General features: G+C 39.3%; 1 protein-coding gene across 8 annotated transcripts in view; it reads left to right on the forward strand.

Moving 5' to 3' along the window:
* The window catches only part of BBX (BBX high mobility group box domain containing), a 282,740-nt gene that overhangs the window by 174,377 nt on the left and 95,843 nt on the right, over positions 1-12,520 (forward strand). For all 8 annotated transcript variants that reach the window (XM_019448262.2, XM_019448264.2, XM_019448259.2 and 5 more), the window contains 2 exons: positions 4,739-4,909; positions 10,385-10,624. In XM_019448262.2, coding sequence (XP_019303807.1) covers positions 4,748-4,909; positions 10,385-10,624 — 402 coding nt within the window. In that variant the 5' untranslated portion in view covers positions 4,739-4,747. The remainder of the gene's footprint in view (positions 1-4,738; positions 4,910-10,384; positions 10,625-12,520) is intronic.

The following is a 12,520-nucleotide window of genomic DNA, read 5'->3' on the forward strand; positions in this document are numbered from 1 at the left end:
GGATATCACCAACACAGAGGTTCTCTCTGAGGAGCAAGGAGGTCCAGCCCCACATCGGGCAGTCCCCTACTCCAGGAAGATGAGCCCCCATAATGTCTGGCTTTGAAAGTCAGCAGGGCTTAACAACAGGTGAGCAGAGGGCTATGGGAAACTAGGACTCTGATGTTAAAGGACTCACGCACAATCTCCCTTGCTCTAAGACCCAGCAGAGAGCAGTTTGAAAAACACCTGGACCATATATGAAGAATGTTTTTTGACTAATTTTAGGGTATATGCCAGAGCAGCAGGGATCTGTAGGAAATTTCTCTGGGAATGGAAGCATTCACTGGAAGGCACCATTTTTCTTTCCTTTGACCTAGCTAGCCTTGTCGCTTGTGGGAGCCATTTCTGATACTCTCCATCTACCTTGTTAGCACTGCTCATTCCTCCCCCTGCATTCCTCTGCTGACTCACCCCAGAAGACATCCCTCCAAAGGGGCTCCTGCCCTGGTGGGCAGCCTTCGCTGATACTGCAACCAAGCAAAGTGGCTCCCACTCTCCTGCTGCTCCCCACCACCAGGCAGCCTCTGTCCCAGCAAGTTACTTTGGCCAGGACTAGCACCCCCAGCCTTCCCCAGAGTGGGTCTATCTCACTACACTCAGCAAGAGCCCTTGGCTGAAACCTCTGTGTGTCCCCCCTGCCCCCAAAAGATCCTGCCCCACTGCACCCAGCATATAGCCTCAGCCTGGATTAGAGTCCCCACAAAGCAGCTGGCATTCAGGGAGGGAGGCAGTCCCATTCACTAGCATGACCACAACAGTCATAACCAAGCTTCGCAGCCAGCTACACAAGGGGCCAGCCCTGTCCAGCAATACCATAGTAGCCAGGCCTCTTAGCCAGCTACACTGGAGTCCAGGCCCACCCATTAGTGCTACCATAGCATGGCCAGACACTGCAGCCAACCAGGCTGGGGCCAGCCCTTTGACTAGAGCACCTGCACCTATTCCAATCTAGCCACTACGGGAGGTTGTACACCACCCACTCGGGAGACACCCCTGGAACACTTGGTCCTGGTGACCAGGGGGCATTGCACTTCTAGGCCCCACAGGAAACTTCCTATGTAAGGCCACTCCTTCAAGACCAGGAGACTTAGCTGGCCTACTAATACATACAAACAAACACAGAAAGTCAGGCAAAATTATATGTTCCGAATGAAAGACAAAACCTCAGAAAAGGAACTAAATGAAACAAAGTGTGCCTGATAAATAATAGTTCAAAATAATGGTCATAAAGATGCTCATCAAACTTGGGAGAAGAATGAATGAGCCCAGTGAGAACTTCAACAAAGAGAAGGAAAATATAAAAAAGAACCAGTCAGAGCTGAATACGATAACCAAAATGAAAAATATACTGAAGGGAATCAACAGCAAAGTAGATGATGCAGAACAGAACAGACATCTAAAAGGCAGGGTAGTGGAAATCGCCCCAGATGAACAGCAAAAAGAAAACAATTAAAAAAAATAAGGACGCACTAAGGAGAGCACTTGTTGGGATGAGCACTGGGTGTTACATGTAAGTGATGAGTCACTACTCCTGAAATCATTTTGTGAAAAATAAGGTTTAAGGAACCTTTGGGACAGTAACAGGATGCTAACATTCACATTATAGGGGTGCCAGGAAGAGAAGAGAGAGGGAAAAACTTCTTGAAGAAGTAATAGCTGAAAACTTCACTAACATGGAGAAGAAAACAGACACACAGAGAGCACCTGACCAGATGCATTCAAAAGAGATCCACACCAAGACACATCATAATTAAAATGTCAAAAATTAAAGAGAATCTTAAAAGCAAGAGAAAAGCAACTAGTTACATACAAGGGTACCCCTATAAGACCCATCAAATATTTAGCAGCAATATTTGTAGGCCAGAAGGGAGGGAGTGGCATGATACATTCAAAGGATTGAAAGGGGGGCGGGGGGAACCTACAACTAAGAATAATCTACCTGGCAAGATTATTCTGAATTAAAGGAGAGATAAAGTTTCCCAAACAAACAAAAATTAAATGAGTTCATAACCACTAAATCAGCCTTATAAGAAATGTTAAAGGGATTTTTTTAAGTGGAAAACAAAAGGCCATAAAAATGTTATACCTCCGAAAATATTGGGGCCACCATATGGGTTTACTTGCCACTCAAGCAGCTCATCCTGAAGTGATTAATAAGCCACAAAAATAACGGCTTCCTCTTCTCTCTACATAGCATTGGTATTTTTGGAAATTGGGTTGCCTGTGCCAAATTTTATTTATAGATAGAATGAGAATTGTTAAATGGTCTATGGTCTATCAGTTCACGAGAAACCTTTGTTGCTTTATTAAGAGCATAGCAGATAACTAATTCCATTTAGAGTTTTCAGTAACTTTTTACACTCTCGATGCAGCCACATGAATCATATAATTGCTTCAGAGACTCAGCAGAAGTTTCTTGCTAAAAAGGCCATAGGAGGGGCGCCTGGGTGGCTTGGTCGGTTAAGCGTCTGACTTCGGCTCAGGTCATGATCTCATGGTCCGTGAGTTCGAGCCCCGCGTCAGGCTCTGTGCTGACAGCTCAGAGCCTGGAGCCTGTTTCAGATTCTGTGACTCCCTCTCTCTCTGCCCCTCCCCTGTTCATGCTCTGTCTCTCTCTGTCTCAAAAATAAATAAACGTTTAAAAAAAATAAATAAATAAATAAATAAAAAAAAAAAAGGCCATAGGAACATGTTTTTCTTTTTCTCTCCCTCCTTCTTTTGACTAAACATAGCTTTTAATAAGTTGAAGATTTTTATAAAGATGGAGATTTAAAAAATTTTATTAAAATAAAGATTTTACTGCAGCATAAGAAATAATCTGATTATCAATACTGGAATGATTGAATAAATTGCAATACATTTTTATTTTGGAATATTCTGTAGTTATTACAAAATGAGGACGGTAAAGGTGTGTTGGCTTAGATGAGCATGATCTGTGCAAGTTAAAATTTCTAAATGGCTGTGTTTACTGCTGTATTTGTATATAAAAGAAGATACAGAATGATGTAGTCCCTAAGGTTTTTAAAATTGGTCAAAGGATAGGCAAACAGGTTAGAGGCAAATGATCATTGACAGAAGAGAATCCAGAAATAGATATGTACACATAAAGTAATTTAGGATAAAAGGGCCATTTCAAAGGAATGAGAAAAAGCTGGATTAGTTAACAAATGCTGCTGGGAGAGTTGGCTAGTTATTTGGGAAAAAAAGGATAAGATCCTTATTTCCTTTATCAGAATGAATTACAGATTGGTCCAGTATTAAAATTCTTTTTTATAATGAAATCATGCCAGTGCTAGAGAGAAATATTAATGATTTTTTTGTTGTTGTTGTTTTGAAATGAGGAAGACCTAAGCATGAAACATGAAACAATGACAGACAGGATAAATTTGCCTATGCCATGTTGTTTCAAAGGCTTCAGAACAGAATGAATCTTGAAACTTTATGAAAATCTAGTTTTAGCAACACGGCATTAGAAGTTTATTGATACCACTTTGCAAGCATTTGGACCAATGCACACTTTTACTGACCAAAAAGGCTATACTTTTCTGTGATATCAGCAACTGTGTTTGTGTTTGTAATCATCAGCATGAACCATTTAAGTTGATAGCATTTGGATATTTGAATTTTTGCATGAGTACATATGGACAATAATTTGTATATTGTTACTTAAAATGAATGAATGAGAACTATTGAACTAGGAAAATACTGTGAGAATGCATATAAGAAATTGACATGTGTGATTTACCTCTTGGCCGTGGTGCTGGGTGTGATGGAGAATGCAAACCTCATTTTGTGCTATTTTTAGCACAAATATGAATGTGTGTTGTTTTTATCTTTAAGAAAAAATGTTTTTCAAGTCATCCAAAAGTAACTTAGTTTTTAGGCTTCTGAAAAGATTTTGTCACATCATAGGCTGGTCATTGCTTAGCTATTTCAGCCAATCACCTTTTAGGGTAAGAGCAAGAACAAAAAGCCTAGGGAGCAAAACTTGGTTACTGGATTCGGGTGCATATGTAATGAAGAGATGCAAAATATTTGTGATTATGTGCGTCACAGATGGGGACAGAGGGTGCTCATCTTGCTAAGTGACCTACAGTGACTTCATGCACTGGGTCCTTGGAGGCTGCACACAGCTACTTTTTAAAAATTGTGTGTCATCTTGTGAAATAGTTTTATTTTAATCCAAACATTTGATGCTTACAGAGTATTTTTTCTGCTTACTAACCCTCCAGGCTCAGATTTATCTTATGGTAGAGTGCAAAACGTAAATTATTACAATAAAATGGGAGCCATTGGAGAATGTATGGAGGGCCACCTCTGTGAGCACCTCTTCTCTCCATCTTTTCACAGTCTTCTGATGCACAGCTTTGAGAAACACTACCCCGAGTAAGTGTGAACAGGTGACAGTAACTTGTAGGCATCCTACTGCTGTATTCGGGTTTTGAGTTCTGAAGTTATGGAGTGGAAGGAAGTAGATTTCACAAAAGGCAAATTTTATTAGCTCCATTCAGCCAACTAAAATGAATGTTTGATTATGTACTTAGAATTCTTACTGAATCCAGTAAATGCCTGAGCTGGTAGATACTTTAGTCATTAAAACTATAATCCAATTAAAGCTAAGGAAGCTAAATAAACAAATTTTAATCAAATTTACTTTGATTTCTCTCTGTTTCTCTCCTTTTTTTCCTTACCACAGGTCACAGTAATGAAAGGCAGTAATAGAAATAAAGATCACTCAGCAGACGGAGAAGGGGCTGGAAAACGACCAAAACGAAAGTGTCTTCAGTGGCATCCATTGCTAGCAAAGAAACTGCTTGACTTTTCAGAAGAGGAGGAAGAGGAAGACGAAGAGGAGGATATTGATAAGGTAATTCTTCTGTTTAACATAGAAGTTTTGAATATTCATTCCAGAAACTACAGTGATTGGTGAGAAAGATGCATTTCTAAAAGTCTGTATAACTTGAATCCTATTTAACTACTTAATGTATATGTCTATTCCAGATATTGAGGGCTTCTAAAGTATCTGTACTTCCTAATCATTTAGACAGAAACAGATCTTCTTCAGTGGTATTTCTGTCTATTAACTAATGATTTTCAGGTAATATGGTAGCACTCCAATGCAGTGGAGATGGGGGTATTTCTAAAATTTGACGCACTTGCCTGGCACCCACCTCGTTGCCCCTCTGGCCTCTCTCTGCTTCAGCCTAGCCCTGCCTCTGTGGACAGCCTTGCAGCTGCTACGGCCCTCATCTCCACTGCCTTCATGACATCTGGCTGTTTTCAACCCCACCAGTCCTCTGTGGTCAGTCAGTCCTCTCCGTCCCCTTCTCTGGTCTCATGCTTAAGCAGCCAGCTCTCATTTAGAAGGTCACACAGCCATGCAGGTGACTTTAGAAAGCCACACATTCCTCCAAGTCTACGCGGAACTGGTTCCTCCTCCTCCTCATTCAGCTCTCAGCACAAGGACTACCTCCCCAAGAGATGGGGCTTCATCATCTCAGGTGACCCTCCCACCCAACTCATTCCATGTCCAAGGATTTCCTTCCTGGCGTTTCTTACCATTTAACTTGCGCTTAGCTGTATACCTGTGTATGTCTGTCTTGCCAGACTAGAATATAAGCGTAGTAAGAGCAGAGGTCTTGCCCCACATATCCTCCTCTTACTCCTTGGAACCTAGAATGGTGCCTGGCGCATAGCAAGTATTGAATAGATGTATGTTCAATGGAAGAATAAATGAGTACATATTTCGTGTCACTACAACTTTTATAAGCCTGTTTTTAGTATCCTGCAGACCTTTGACATCCATTCAGTCTTTTGTTCTAGGCTTGGGTCAGCTTCCATTTTTTTCTGTTTTTCCTGTTTCTCAGACATCTTATCTGGATCCTCTTTATAGTCTCTCTCACTGTTGATCTTTTTCTCCTCTTTTACAGAGAAAATAGAGGCCGCCAGAAACGATTCCTTCAGCTTCCTCTACTCATCTGTATACTTATTTCACTCACCCATCTTTTCCTTCCCCTTCTTTTTTCAGAGAGACCACTGTTACTAATTCTATTTGAGGCCATTGCCAAGTTGATACTGATTTGATCTTTCTGACATATTTGTGCCTGTCGATCACTTGGTCCTGGAGGCTGCCTTCTGTTACTGTTTCTACTCCCAGCCTCACCTTCCTACCTTCATTCTCTTGATGCCCCTCCATTATTCTGCCCTCAAATATTGGTGTTCTCTGGGCTTGTTTTAAGAAAAAATTAATTTTTGTTTCTTTATTTTTTGAGAGAAAGAGAGAGCGAGCAGGGGAGGGGCAGAGAGAGAGAGAGAGAAAGAGAGAGAGAATCCCAAACAGGCTCCTCACTGTCCACACAGAGCCCAATGTAGGATTCAAACTCATGGACCGTGAGATCACAACCTGATCAGACGCTCAGACGCTTAACCCTACTGAGCCACCCACGTGGCCCACTGTGGGCTTCTTAATTTCTTTCTCAATCCTTAAATTCTACACTGATATTTTTGACTGTTTTCTTGACATATCCACTTAGATCTCCAATCAGAACCTCCGTCTGAATGTGTTCAAAATGAAACTTTGAACCCCATCATCCTGTATCTTCCCTTAGTAAATGGGAGCCCCCAACTTTCCGGTTGGTGACATCAGAAAGCTTATCTGTTTTCTTTTGCTCATGTCTCATATGCATCCATCCATCTATTAGCATATTCTCAAGCCATACCTTCTACATATGTTCTCAGTTTGACTCCTCCTTAGCAAGGTCACCACAGCCTCCTTGGTCCAAGCCACCACCATTTTTAGTGCAGATTAGCATATATTCTGCTGCTCTGCCTGCCTCTGCTCTTGCTTTTCCAGTCTTTGCTCAACAGAGCAGCCAGAGGGATCTGTTCAGAATGAAAGGCTGGCTGTGCTGTTCTTCTGCTTCATGAAGGCAGGGAATTCATATGCTCATGGATTTACCCGCCCCACCTAGAACAGTGCCTGGTCCCTATCAGTTGCCCAGTACACAGTTACTGAGAGAAAGAATGGAATCATTGAATTCCCTTCTCTTTTCAGTCCACACCTGGTGATCTCATCCACTTTTCTAGTCTTGCCTTCTTTGTATTCTTACCTCAGTTCATAATCCCAGCCAAGACATCTCTGCTGAGAACCACCTGACATTTTGCCTACCCGATACTGATCTTTCTGCTCCCAACCCTATCTAATTTCTCTCATTTGAGAAAAAGCATTCTCTGGTGTGTATGAAGGAATCTTGCCACTAAAGGTAGAAGCACTCTTCCTTTTTTAACCGTTAAATCCAACTGGATACCAAGTCTCTTGGCTCTACCTCATAAATAAATACTGTCTGTGTTCTTACTTCTCCATTCTTATCATTACGGCCTTAATTCAACCCTGTCTCCTTTCTCACCTGGACAGCTGAAACGAACTTTGAAATGGTTTCTCTAGTTTGGATTGCTTCTCGTTTTGATATTATAATTCATGCTTTACACTGCTGATAGGAGTTATCCTAAAATACAAATCTGGTGATGTCTCTTCTATGCTGAAAACCACTCATGGCTCTCTATTGCATCCAGCTGTGGTTTCCATATCCTGGTCTGGTACAAGTGTTGATTTGTTACAAAGTATTAGTGGGCCCTGGTGAAAGAAAAATTTAAGTCCAGATAGAGAGTTTTTTACTTTTATATAATTTTATCTATTTATTCATTTGTTTATTCGTTTTGGGGGTTAATTTAATGAGATAATTGTAACATTAAATAGTAGTTGCCAACATTTTTTAATATTCATATTTGGCAAAATAAATAATCTGTAGTAAAATATGATAACCTATGTTGTTCCCCCTAAGGTGTTTTTTGTTTTGTTTTGTTTTGTTTGTTTTGTTTTGTTTTGTTTTTTACAGTCTGCAACTACTTATTTATAGGATTAAATGCATGTTATTTTACATGACAGAGCACATTCTTCATGAAGTACGTCCATCCATACCTACTTCTACAACCTCATGTCCTGGGTCCATGTTCTAGTCTTATATCTACCGGTGCTATTGAACTGTACATCAGTCAGTCATCGAGCCTTAATCCTTTTTCGGTTTCCGTGTCTCTCCATTGACTACCTGACACATTCTGATTCATCTTTCAGAATCTAGCTCAGACAACACGGTTTCTAGGGAGACTTTGGTGAGCTTCCACCCTTCCACTAGTGCTTCACTGTAACACTGGCTCCTTGTAATAGTCATCATACTGCTTTTTAATTAATTTGCTTTTCTCTCTTTCTCCTCCCCCTCCACCCTCCACAAACAGTAAGTTCCTTGGTCCAGGATCTTGTCTTATTTATCTTTTTTTCCAGCTCTTGGCTTGAGTTTTATAACTTAGTAACTGAATCAAAAGTTATTCTTTTCTGAAGGGAAAATGTAATTATTTCTTCAACCTATGTAATATACTTTTTATGTCTTGATTTATCTGTAGCTTCTTACTTTAGAAAGCTAACTAAATATCCCTTATTATTTAGCATTCAGAATGCTAAATAAATATTCCTTAAAAATGCAAATCATTGTTAATGATTGTATACATAATGAGGAAGTGAAATCTATAGCCTTCACTCCCAATAATAATCTCTAATGTATTTCCAAATCAGATAGCTATGACTTCAAGATTGTTCCACCGTATTATTTTGTTTGAAGATAATTGATGGTTAATTAAATGCATTTGCAATATTTAATTTAAACTTACAAGACTTTAAAAATACCAAATTGGATTAAGCTAGTGATTCATACCAGAGTAGCTGTCGCAGTTTCCCAATAAAACGTGATGTAGAAGAACACCGTTGCCTTACAGTAGTGGTTCTCAGAGTGTGATCTTCAGACCAACAGCATCAATATCACCTGTGAACTTTTACAAATATGAATTCTGGAGGCCCACTCCACACCTACAGAATTGGAAACTCTGGGAATGGGACCCAACAATCTGTGTTTCATTTAACAAGACCTCCAGGGATTCCACTGCCCACTCAAATTGAAGAAGTAATGCTCTACTATATGATGCAGATTAACAACTCCCTTAGTCCTTCTTGATTTTAACTATGAAACAGGAAATTAAAGACATAGCTTTAGTAAGCCTTCTGGACTTCTGTTTGTGGTTGTACTGTTTTCAAGAAATCTCATAGAATCATATTTTAGCCTTAGAAGATATTTAACAGTCCTAATATATTCTAAGGTTCTGTGATCAGAGGTATCTGCAGCCATGTGCAAGAAGTACCGAAAGAGATTAGAAGCAGAAAGACTAGGCCTGGGGCACTTGCATGGCTCAGTGTGTTGAGTGTCCAACTTCGGTTCAGGTCACAAACTCATGGTTCATGAGTTTGAGCCCCAAATCAGTCTGGCTGCTGTCAGTGCAGAGCCTGCTTTGGATCCCCTGCCCCCCCCTTCTCTCTTCCCCTACCCAACTTGTTCTCTCTCTCTGTCTGTCTCTCTCTCAAAAATAATAAGCATTTTTAAAAATTAAAAAAAAAAAAAAAAGGAGGCAGAAAGACTAGGCCATAGGCTCAGGCAGTGGGAATGACAGTTACAAGATGGGATGGGCAGGATCAGAGCTTTGTGGAAGTCCTTGAAGACCGGGAATTGAATGAAATGCTGAGGAAAAGGGGGATTCAGAATCTATTTTGAAGGTTTAAGCCCAAGTGAATTTACTCCTGTCATCATAGCATTTCACTAAATGATATTTACAGGCTTGAAAATTTACTACATAGTTCCTCCTTCAAATAATGTTAAATGTCTATTTTGATTTTTACAATAGGAGGCTCCACTTGTGATGTGCATACATTACATTTTTATTACCTACTTTTATGTTAAACACTTTCACATTATTAGCTGTAGAAAAGCACTTTCCAAACAGGAGAAACAACTAATATTCATATATTTTTGTGTGTGTGTAAATGTTGTTGTTAATCTTGAGACGCATATATCACAGCATGAGTTTATTTATTTATTGAGTTTATTTATTTATTTATTAGTTAGGTACTGATGTTGTACCAGCCATTGAACTAGATGCTGTGGTTGTACAGGTAAATAACTTTTGTCCTCAAAGAGTTCACTGTTTAGTGAGGGGGAAAATGTTAGCAATTATAACATGATGTATTCTGTAATAGAGACATGCACAGGTTGCTATAGAAACTAAGCAGAAGGCATTGTAAGTTGGTTATCAACCACTAATAGTGGTTGATGATTAATTTTTTTCCAATTTGTAAGTTGTTTAAATGAAGGTAAAAAAATACAATTTGAAAGCCAAACTGATTGTTAAAGCAAAATTGTCCAGGATGTGTTAAACATCTGGCTTTTGTTTTGGTTGGTAATAGGTTCAACTTCTTGGGGCCGATGGCCTAGAGCAAGATGTTGGTGAGACTGATGATGAATCACCAGAACAGCGAGCCCGGAGACCAATGAATGCATTTCTCTTATTTTGCAAACGTCATCGCTCCCTTGTACGACAGGAACACCCCCGGCTTGATAACCGAGGTGCTACCAAGATACTGGCTGATTGGTGGGCTGTTCTAGATCCAAAGGAAAAGCAGAAATACACAGACATGGCCAAGGAGGTAGGTTACAATGACAAGGTTTAATGGTGGCTGTGAGCAACCAATCCCATACCCCTGTCAGCAAATGTGGAGTCTCTGCTGAAGGTCTAGCAGCACAAAGGTGAATCCTGAAGCAAGTGTTCAGTGAAAACATAAGAGCTTTTTTCCTATTCCTGAATTCCAAGTCCACCTTGCAAATGCTGGTGGAGGTGCCAAGAACAATTAATTACCAAGTTTTTTCATTGCATATACTTCATGGATTGATGTAGAGGGTTGATTTTTATGAATGGTAATTTATTTATTATGAATGATGGGTTTAAAAATTTTTTTTCTAGGAACCCAGCTTCTGCTCTCAGAATGCCCATGGTAAAGATAATAATCTTAGGTTACTCTAGTTGTGTCATGGGAAAAAGTCTTGATCTAGTCCTAATGCTAAATAACCTTGTGACAGTATCTAAGTCAATTTCTGGGTCTCAGCCCCTTTTTTTTTTTTTAATGTTCTTAGAATGAGGAAATTGGACACCAATTTATATCCTTTCCACCTCCTTTTTTTGTAATAAGCACCATTATTGTGCCTTTGACTTATTTCTGTTCTGTAGGTATTGCAGCATGCATATTTAAAACCAGTAAAGGAATGCACGGCAGTGAAACATGATAAATTGTGGTATGTGCAGGCATGTAAACACTGTATACACAGAAACACTTCCATGCAGGAAGGCTGTTTCGAGAGGTGGGACATTAATCAATTCTGAAACCCTATCAGTGACTAAATTCCTTCAAAAACTGTATACCAGTCTGTTGTTAAATTACTCTGAAATTAATGTGAATTCATCATGCTTTTTAAATGTATTATGTAATGGATTTAGCAAGTGAAGGAAAAGCAAAGCAATATGGTTGTTAGGTTAAACTTGAAAGGAGTAATTCTCACATTGTTCCTTCAACCTTGTAGCTTGCTAACAATCTTGATTCATGAAAACCCCTGCCACCCAAACATTTGGTTAAGTTCTATGAAAAGTTGAACCAGCAGGGGACAAAAATACAGAGTTTCAAGTGACACATTTTATTAGACATCTCAGTATGTGGGAAAATAATTCTTCCAATTGCTGTGGTTTTATTGAGTTGTTTATCAGGCTAACATGTAACATAAATATTTCTTATGCAATGTTAAAGGATATTTGAATCCAGAGTATATGATTAGCATAGTTGTTATGTAATTAATGATGGCACAGACTTTGTCAATTGGCTGTTGTTAAAGACAGGATTTCAACTATGTGGGGCACCTGGAAAATTAAAATCAATTCCAGTAGCCCACATGATTTTAAATGTTTCAGTAGATTTCAGCTAGTATAACAGTAATTAACAGTAGCACTTTCCCAGTAAATGGCCTTAGATTTTTTTATAGTCATGTTTATATGGTAAAATAAACAATTATCTAAAACCTCATAGGGAACCGCATTAGCTTCCTATAATTAAACACTTGAGTTTGTTTTTGGATTGCTGTTTTTTGATAACATGCAGCCTATCCTAAGTATATTGTTTGCCTTTTCTTAAGTACCGCTAATTTACAAACCCAATAGGTGGCCACTTTTAAGAGGAGGAAGTATTATTTTCATACAGGAAATCTCTTGCTAATTACTTACTTAGGTTCACAATATTTGTCCTGGTGGCACTGTAATGAAATCTGTTAGGGTGGCCTCCTGCAATCTACTACAGGTGGGGGTGGATCTTCCACCTTGCAATTTGCCTCGTTTCCAGTTGCTCTTACGAACTGCTCTCATTTGTAGTTAAAAGTGTGGAAGGTTCAGCTACTTTCCGAATTATTATATAATTGGTTTCTAGCCATAAGTGATACTGACTTGTTTCAATTTATTTGCTAAATGGTTTTGAAATTACATTAAAGTGCACGTAATTGTGCTG

This window comes from Panthera pardus, unplaced genomic scaffold (genome assembly GCF_024362965.1).
Source record: "Panthera pardus isolate Hobbes unplaced genomic scaffold, ASM2436296v1 HiC_scaffold_16, whole genome shotgun sequence".
NCBI classification, from domain to species: domain Eukaryota; kingdom Metazoa; phylum Chordata; class Mammalia; order Carnivora; family Felidae; genus Panthera; species Panthera pardus.